Source organism: Hippocampus comes, unplaced genomic scaffold, assembly GCF_001891065.2.
Source record: "Hippocampus comes isolate QL1 unplaced genomic scaffold, H_comes_QL1_v1.1 scaffold22, whole genome shotgun sequence".
Lineage (NCBI taxonomy): Eukaryota > Metazoa > Chordata > Actinopteri > Syngnathiformes > Syngnathidae > Hippocampus > Hippocampus comes.
Window position 1 is genome coordinate 2,787,432 of NW_017806175.1, and position 9,876 is coordinate 2,797,307.

Consider the following 9,876-nt stretch of genomic DNA (forward strand, 5'->3'; position numbering starts at 1 on the left):
GCACAAAAATGGAGCTCCCCACATTCTACTTTTCGAAAAATTATCAATTTGATTTTTCAAGATGACAAATTTTGAATGTTTATTGCTGTTAGTGATACACATGCTAGGTATGTTGAATTGTCAATAGGATGATGAGGCGGTCGTTGAAAAAAAAAAATCCCACGTCCTTGCACTCAAAGACGTTGAGAATGCTTCATACCGTTTTTTCAACACGAAAGGCGCACTGGATTATGAGGCGCACCATCAGGCGCCTATTTTGTCATTTTTTTCATATATTGGACGCACCGCATTATAAGACGCAACCTACAATGCATCCACTAGACGGAGCTACGCTGAAGGAAATGCCAACAGAACACTACACTACACCCTGATTCATATAGCGACGATCAAATGTCAGTAAAACTTATTTAATAAAGCAGCGACACAGTTCACTGAACCAACAGCAATTTATAACATTGACTCGTTAACGTTGAACTCTCCTGCTGCTCTATTTCCGTGTTCAACTGCGTAACCGATCGCCTTAGGTTTGAACTCTGCGTTGTAAGCATGTCTCTGGCAAGGAGCCATTTTGGGGTTGACATATTACCGTAATGACCATACACAAGGTGCATCGGATTTTAAGGCGTGCCGTGAGCTTTTAAGAAAATGGAAGGCTTTTCAGTGCGCCTTTTATTGCGGAAAATACAGTATACAAAGTATGACGTGCAAACTGGATTGGTAATGTTTATGGACACCGCGCGTGACTAATAGGGAACAAATGACTTCTAATTGTAATGAATTCTGCCATTTGAATTTCATTTGCCATGCCACTTACCTTCTGCAACATCTTCTGCCACACCTGCCTCCACAGGATGATGACGATGATGGCCACCAGGATGAAAATGATGGCCACCAGACAGCCGATCAGAATGCGCGTCGTGCTGTCGTCCACTTTATGAGTTGGGTCGTCCTCTGGGGAGGGAAACAGGGAGCGGTTTGAAGTAAAGCAGCGGAGAAACAGCACCTGCTAATCTTTTGAAGTGGAATTAATGACAAGTAGGCACGAACCTGAACCGTCAGCATTAATTCCTACACCTACAAATGCTAATGCTACATTTTACCAAAAATATCACTATTGAAATCTTTCCCAGCAATATAAGCAAATTGTGGGGCCATTGTGAAACTTCCTTATTCAAATTGAATTTCCTGTGCCTTTCTGTTGTTTGTATGTGTGAAATGACCATGAACAGTTGCGTTACGTGAGGGGAAAAATTAAATCCAGGCTTCGCACCTACGTCACAATGCACTATGAATACAACACCAGAGGTTGCCAACGGCAGGGTGCGTGAGACCTTAATGGATCTCATATGAACACACACACGCACGGGAAAAACAATAATGTCCTAAAAGCAAAAATGAACTTAAAACAAATAAGTTGCCAACAGAAAAATGTGCAGTTAACTGACCAGGCTGGATGATGGGTGGAAGTCCTGCCTTGGGAGGAGTCAGCGTTGTGTTATACATGGCAGTGTCTGAAAAAGAATTCACGCTTCAGGTCATCTAAAGAGACTGTTTCGGTGCTGCTGTTTCGCTGAGCAACAGAACTCAACTTGGTTCAGCAGTTCTCGATTGCATGCTCACGTGTGTGCATTCATACGTTGAGATTTGTTTGAAACGAGACCAAGTACCTATATGAAGGAGGTGTTCATTTTTTGGCTGATTTGGAAGGGCCACTGTTTATGGAAATACGATATTAAAGATCTACATTGTACCTGACTGGAAGGTGATCTCGCTAAACAACAGCCAGACGTCTGCAAAGTAGAACTGGCACTTGATGGCGCTGGCCATATGGTTGGCCAACGGGACGGGGACAAAGCGCGCGCTGGGGTCCTCGTCGTCCACCGAGGGACTGAAGGCGAGCGGCGTGGCCTCCCAGTCTGACTCGGAGCGGAAGTAGCAGACCACGTGCTGGAAGGCCTTAACGTTGTAGGTGAACATGTTGTTGCAGTGAACCTGGAACCGGAAAAAAAACATCGTTATTACAATATCTTGTTACCATTGGTACCAGAACCGGCCCAAGGCATGAGCACCCCCCTCCAAAAATGTGTGTGTGTGTGTGTATCTACCTATCTATCTATCTATCTATCTATCTATAGCTATATCTATAGCTATAGATATATTTATAATATATAAAAAAACTACACTAAAATGGAGGTGTATAAAATATTGAGTCATAAATCTGCGCTGAGGTAATTTCTCTGCCACTAGGTGGCAATGGTGTTTTGATTTTTTTGGAAGTTGGTGACAGTAACAGTACATTTTTCTTTTCAAATTAGAAGTAAATTAACATGTGCATATGTATGACGGTGCTATCTATCTATCTATCTATCTATCTATCTATCTATCTATCTATCTATCTATCTATCAAATAAAAACTCGTCCTTTTCATTTCAACATAGTTTCTTGGCACTACGATGCCACAAGATGGCGCTGAGTGACTACTTTTCTTTTTTTTTAATTTGAGACCTGAAAGAGCACAAATGTAGCGACGTCTCACCATCATTGTGGTGAAATTTCGTATGCGGTCAAACTCAAACATGATCTCCACGTATCCGCCAGGGAAACTCTGATTGCTCCAACCCACGTAGTCGTAGCCGGGCCACACGTTGTACACGTGGCTCTCTGTGAAGTCGTCCAGTCCGCACACGCCATCCGTCAGCTGGCCCAAGCCCTCTGTCATACTGGGAACAGAGACAGGACAGAGGAAATGGAATAAGTACGCAGGTAGCTGGAAAATCCAACCCACGGTATAATCAAATGAAACTACTCACCTGTATTGCATTATCATTATTAGCATGCGCTTTGTAGAGCTCATTTGTGTTTGTAACTGTTATGTTTTGCTTTATTCCCCCAGGTGGTTCTCGCTGTTTTTGTACTTTTTTTTCTTCCCAAGGTGACACAGGCAGGAGTTGCGCAAGGAGATACGCATCTAGCAGTTGGCGATCAGTTCCGAGTTATGAGCCGTGCGGCCACCCAAGAAAAGGCGCCAGATCATTCCTTTGTCTTCGACGTTTGTTGTGCTGAATTCTGTGTGTTTAGTTGGATTTTTATTTATTTATTTATTTTTTGCGCTTTTTGTTTCTCCCAGTGAGTTTTTGTATATTACTGGGCATCCTCCTTGCTCTACTCTCTCTTATTTTAGACAGTTTGTTTGAACTCGATTGCTAATCTCTGTGCTTATTCGTCGTACCTTACATTTATTCGTCTTTTCTTTGTATTTTGAACTTTCCCTATTCATCAGGAGCACCTTTTAGTCCTTTAGCTTGTTTTTTTTGTTCATTTTCCTACTTTTTAATAGCACCTGAGCAGTTTTAAATGTTCTACTTTGTGTGAACCAACCATGTCTACTTCTGTGTAGCCCCTTTTTGTTTTAATTTATTTGGGATAAAGACTTTACGCAAATCCTTCTACACTCTGCTTTGGGGTCCCGCCAGTATCAAACCATGACAAAAATTAATCATTTGTTGCGTTGTTAACTTATATTTTTTCATGAATATAACACGGTCCCTCCCAGAACTGAAACGTCATTAATTCGAACTGAGGTTCCTTTGCCCTGATTTGAACGTGAGTGATTGTTACCACCACTAGGAGGCAGCATTGTGGCAAGCATTTGCAATTCAACTCATCGACGTGAAACTTGACGCAGGCCTGTGTCATGGAGGACATTATTCATTCACAATGCCATAATGCAAACACTAATAATGTCATTCCTTCACGGGCTGACTCAGTCGTTCCCAGGATTGTTTTTGCCACCTGGAACCCTCTCTCCACTGTCTCTTTGCTGTCACCACGGCAACCGGGTGACAACAACAACAAAGGGACAATGAGGAAAAGTTTCAGGCTTTGGCCAACGAGAGGACACACACACACACACACACACACACAAACCAACCTACAATGCATCCACTAGACGGAGCTACGCTGAAGGAAATGCCAACAGAACACTACACTACACCCTGATTCATATAGCGACGATCAAATGTCAGTAAAACTTATTTAATAAAGCAGCGACACAGTTCACTGAACCAACAGCAATTTATAACATTGACTCGTTAACGTTGAACTCTCCTGCTGCTCTATTTCCGTGTTCAACTGCGTAACCGATCGCCTTAGGTTTGAACTCTGCGTTGTAAGCATGTCTCTGGCAAGGAGCCATTTTGGGGTTGACATATTACCGTAATGACCATACACAAGGTGCATCGGATTTTAAGGCGTGCCGTGAGCTTTTAAGAAAATGGAAGGCTTTTCAGTGCGCCTTTTATTGCGGAAAATACAGTATACAAAGTATGACGTGCAAACTGGATTGGTAATGTTTATGGACACCGCGCGTGACTAATAGGGAACAAATGACTTCTAATTGTAATGAATTCTGCCATTTGAATTTCATTTGCCATGCCACTTACCTTCTGCAACATCTTCTGCCACACCTGCCTCCACAGGATGATGACGATGATGGCCACCAGGATGAAAATGATGGCCACCAGACAGCCGATCAGAATGCGCGTCGTGCTGTCGTCCACTTTATGAGTTGGGTCGTCCTCTGGGGAGGGAAACAGGGAGCGGTTTGAAGTAAAGCAGCGGAGAAACAGCACCTGCTAATCTTTTGAAGTGGAATTAATGACAAGTAGGCACGAACCTGAACCGTCAGCATTAATTCCTACACCTACAAATGCTAATGCTACATTTTACCAAAAATATCACTATTGAAATCTTTCCCAGCAATATAAGCAAATTGTGGGGCCATTGTGAAACTTCCTTATTCAAATTGAATTTCCTGTGCCTTTCTGTTGTTTGTATGTGTGAAATGACCATGAACAGTTGCGTTACGTGAGGGGAAAAATTAAATCCAGGCTTCGCACCTACGTCACAATGCACTATGAATACAACACCAGAGGTTGCCAACGGCAGGGTGCGTGAGACCTTAATGGATCTCATATGAACACACACACGCACGGGAAAAACAATAATGTCCTAAAAGCAAAAATGAACTTAAAACAAATAAGTTGCCAACAGAAAAATGTGCAGTTAACTGACCAGGCTGGATGATGGGTGGAAGTCCTGCCTTGGGAGGAGTCAGCGTTGTGTTATACATGGCAGTGTCTGAAAAAGAATTCACGCTTCAGGTCATCTAAAGAGACTGTTTCGGTGCTGCTGTTTCGCTGAGCAACAGAACTCAACTTGGTTCAGCAGTTCTCGATTGCATGCTCACGTGTGTGCATTCATACGTTGAGATTTGTTTGAAACGAGACCAAGTACCTATATGAAGGAGGTGTTCATTTTTTGGCTGATTTGGAAGGGCCACTGTTTATGGAAATACGATATTAAAGATCTACATTGTACCTGACTGGAAGGTGATCTCGCTAAACAACAGCCAGACGTCTGCAAAGTAGAACTGGCACTTGATGGCGCTGGCCATATGGTTGGCCAACGGGACGGGGACAAAGCGCGCGCTGGGGTCCTCGTCGTCCACCGAGGGACTGAAGGCGAGCGGCGTGGCCTCCCAGTCTGACTCGGAGCGGAAGTAGCAGACCACGTGCTGGAAGGCCTTAACGTTGTAGGTGAACATGTTGTTGCAGTGAACCTGGAACCGGAAAAAAAACATCGTTATTACAATATCTTGTTACCATTGGTACCAGAACCGGCCCAAGGCATGAGCACCCCCCTCCAAAAATGTGTGTGTGTGTGTGTATCTACCTATCTATCTATCTATCTATCTATCTATAGCTATATCTATAGCTATAGATATATTTATAATATATAAAAAAACTACACTAAAATGGAGGTGTATAAAATATTGAGTCATAAATCTGCGCTGAGGTAATTTCTCTGCCACTAGGTGGCAATGGTGTTTTGATTTTTTTGGAAGTTGGTGACAGTAACAGTACATTTTTCTTTTCAATATATAAGTAAGTGCACATGTGCAAATGTACTATCTATCTATCTATCTATCTATCTATCTATCTATCTATCAAATAAAAACTCGTCCTTTTCATTTCAACATAGTTTCTTGGCACTACGATGCCACAAGATGGCGCTGAGTGACTACTTTTCTTTTTTTTTAATTTGAGACCTGAAAGAGCACAAATGTAGCGACGTCTCACCATCATTGTGGTGAAATTTCGTATGCGGTCAAACTCAAACATGATCTCCACGTATCCGCCAGGGAAACTCTGATTGCTCCAACCCACGTAGTCGTAGCCGGGCCACACGTTGTACACGTGGCTCTCTGTGAAGTCGTCCAGTCCGCACACGCCATCCGTCAGCTGGCCCAAGCCCTCTGTCATACTGGGAACAGAGACAGGACAGAGGAAATGGAATAAGTACGCAGGTAGCTGGAAAATCCAACCCACGGTATAATCAAATGAAACTACTCACCTGTATTGCATTATCATTATTAGCATGCGCTTTGTAGAGCTCATTTGTGTTTGTAACTGTTATGTTTTGCTTTATTCCCCCAGGTGGTTCTCGCTGTTTTTGTACTTTTTTTTCTTCCCAAGGTGACACAGGCAGGAGTTGCGCAAGGAGATACGCATCTAGCAGTTGGCGATCAGTTCCGAGTTATGAGCCGTGCGGCCACCCAAGAAAAGGCGCCAGATCATTCCTTTGTCTTCGACGTTTGTTGTGCTGAATTCTGTGTGTTTAGTTGGATTTTTATTTATTTATTTATTTTTTGCGCTTTTTGTTTCTCCCAGTGAGTTTTTGTATATTACTGGGCATCCTCCTTGCTCTACTCTCTCTTATTTTAGACAGTTTGTTTGAACTCGATTGCTAATCTCTGTGCTTATTCGTCGTACCTTACATTTATTCGTCTTTTCTTTGTATTTTGAACTTTCCCTATTCATCAGGAGCACCTTTTAGTCCTTTAGCTTGTTTTTTTTGTTCATTTTCCTACTTTTTAATAGCACCTGAGCAGTTTTAAATGTTCTACTTTGTGTGAACCAACCATGTCTACTTCTGTGTAGCCCCTTTTTGTTTTAATTTATTTGGGATAAAGACTTTACGCAAATCCTTCTACACTCTGCTTTGGGGTCCCGCCAGTATCAAACCATGACAAAAATTAATCATTTGTTGCGTTGTTAACTTATATTTTTTCATGAATATAACACGGTCCCTCCCAGAACTGAAACGTCATTAATTCGAACTGAGGTTCCTTTGCCCTGATTTGAACGTGAGTGATTGTTACCACCACTAGGAGGCAGCATTGTGGCAAGCATTTGCAATTCAACTCATCGACGTGAAACTTGACGCAGGCCTGTGTCATGGAGGACATTATTCATTCACAATGCCATAATGCAAACACTAATAATGTCATTCCTTCACGGGCTGACTCAGTCGTTCCCAGGATTGTTTTTGCCACCTGGAACCCTCTCTCCACTGTCTCTTTGCTGTCACCACGGCAACCGGGTGACAACAACAACAAAGGGACAATGAGGAAAAGTTTCAGGCTTTGGCCAACGAGAGGACACACACACACACACACACACACACACACACACACACACACACACACACACACACACACACACACACACACACACATGTAGGTGATCTCCCTACCACACAAGCAGCATGAATCATGTTTGTTTAATTGACAGTGTTCCAGTCATCCAAACAAACATGTTGCAGTCAAACGTTTGCGTGTTAACGCACAATGTAAACTTAGTGAATGTCGAAAAGCAGATTTCAAATGTCAATATTTCATCGTGAACAGTGAGTGATACTACTGAAAAAGTTGCTGATGACTCACCCGATAAGATCGGTAAATTTGTTATTTCAGGAGAGGACTGAGACCGTGGAAATATTTAAAAAGGCTTGCAAATCAGTTAAGACAGAAATGAAAGGAAAAGCTATTAATCCTTTCCAATTACCCAAAAGCGGCAGACAAAGATTTTTGTAATGTTTTTTTTTTTTAAATTGGAAAAATGGCAGTCTAATATTGGACCTTATAAAAACATACAACAATGACATAATTCAACTTCCTTTGCCACATTTTGCTTGAATTCAATGAACATTGTGTTGCTCCTTCTGGTATAAACAGATTAGCCATCTGGGGGCAGTACAGTAAGTAAAACGATGCAGAGACTCACTCAAAGAAGTGTTTCACAACTGACTCAGTAAATGTCTGTATATTCGTGTGTGTATTGCTCTCTTGTCGGTCTACATATATTGCTCCGCCTTTTGTGTTTACACATCCTTTGTTGGAAACACACACCCACACACACACACACACACACACACACACACACACACACACACACACACACACACACACACACACTGACCTGTAGATGATGGCTCCATCGTAGACAGAGTCATTGAGGTAGACGACATGCTCAGGTATATTCATCTGCTGGCCCGCCGGGGCGTTGTATGACACCAAACCATCTGTCAATCAAAGATGATCATCAACTTCCTGGCAGACACATGATTAGGAACGCCTTGTGTCTATTATGCAGTGAGAAAGTTGAAGGGGGTTCAATGCTTCATTACTTGCTTTCTGGCAACTCTGATGCTTGCGGTTTCGGTTGTTTCCTCTTACCCAGCCATTCGCAGCCGTACAGCTCCACCCTCATGCAGACATTCATGGAGTGGTCTGTGACGGGCATGAAGCGTACGAATCGAGCGACGACGGGGGGCTCGAGGTCTTTCAGCACGATGTCGTAGGCGTTCCTGTTCCCCTCAATCACCTTTGTACGACAAACACACAGATGTCATTCCCGTCGCGATTATGAATCAGGGGCTTTAAATTTGTTTTTGTTGCGGGCTACGCTGTACCATCATTAAATCACTATGCTTAATCACTGTGCTTTAAATCTCACCTGCTTGCCCTGCCGGTTTCTCCACGAGATCCAGCGACTGCCATCGCGGCTGTACTTGATCTTGTACATCTGGGCGAACTCGTTCCCGATGCCGCCGGCGTGGCGACCCTGGGTGCCCACCAGGGTGATGAAGTGGAGTGAGCGCAAGTCAATCTGCAGGAACTCCTTCAGGTTGTCCGGCTCCACCGTGATCTCTGGACACCAGGCGCCATCGCCCTCTTCGAAGTTCAATCTCGGAGGCCCATGTCAGTGTTAAACTTAACAATTATGTTAGACTAAACAACAGTTCAAAAACAGCCCAAATTTCCTAGAAGAGGGGGAACAATAGGATGGAGTAGATGTGTGTGGTCGGTTCCACTTGTTCCACAATAATTGCATTATCCTCTTTTTTTAATCTCCAACATGTGTTGCTTAAAATGTACAATCATACAAAAAAAATGTACAGCATGTGCATATCTATCAGTTCAACAGGAAGCTTTGCAGGAAACGATCCTGACCCTCCGAATCGGGTGTGTTGGAGGAAGATAACATCTAAAACGGGTGCCCAATCTTTTTTGACCGAAGACCGACTTTTGACGCAACCAACCTCCCGCAATCGACCCGATCGCGAGCGTTGTAGCATACACACACGCGCACACGCGGGTGCGCAACCATGCTAACGCGCGCATATGCACACATGCACACCACGATGAGCAACAGCCATAACGGCCCCGAAAATGAACGAAACCGAAACCTACAGACAGACATCCGGGGGTGGATGGATGGATAAGTGAAGGACTTTCATGTTAAGCGGGTGTGCTCCATCCCCAGGGTGGTGTATTTGTGAGACAACCTACCTGCCATATCGAGCAGCGGTGGATTCGGACCATTGGCTGGAGGCGGAGATGTCCTCATCCTGAATCTGTCCTCCAGACATTCCCAAGGGGTACCGACACACACCTAAGGGACACACACACACACACACACACACACACACACACACACACACACACACACACACACACACACACACACGCGC

General features: G+C 43.6%; 1 protein-coding gene across 1 annotated transcript in view; it reads right to left on the reverse strand.

The window, feature by feature from the left end:
- Positions 1-9,876, reverse strand: part of ddr2a (discoidin domain receptor tyrosine kinase 2a) — a 32,003-nt gene that overhangs the window by 6,201 nt on the left and 15,926 nt on the right. Inside the window, exons 4-11 of the mRNA XM_019896731.1 lie at positions 9,695-9,797; positions 8,859-9,090; positions 8,579-8,726; positions 8,322-8,424; positions 6,141-6,324; positions 5,380-5,620; positions 5,074-5,139; positions 4,413-4,579 (exon numbers count right to left, since the gene is read on the reverse strand). Of these exons, the coding sequence (XP_019752290.1) occupies positions 4,413-4,579; positions 5,074-5,139; positions 5,380-5,620; positions 6,141-6,324; positions 8,322-8,424; positions 8,579-8,726; positions 8,859-9,090; positions 9,695-9,797 (1,244 nt within the window). The remainder of the gene's footprint in view (positions 1-4,412; positions 4,580-5,073; positions 5,140-5,379; positions 5,621-6,140; positions 6,325-8,321; positions 8,425-8,578; positions 8,727-8,858; positions 9,091-9,694; positions 9,798-9,876) is intronic.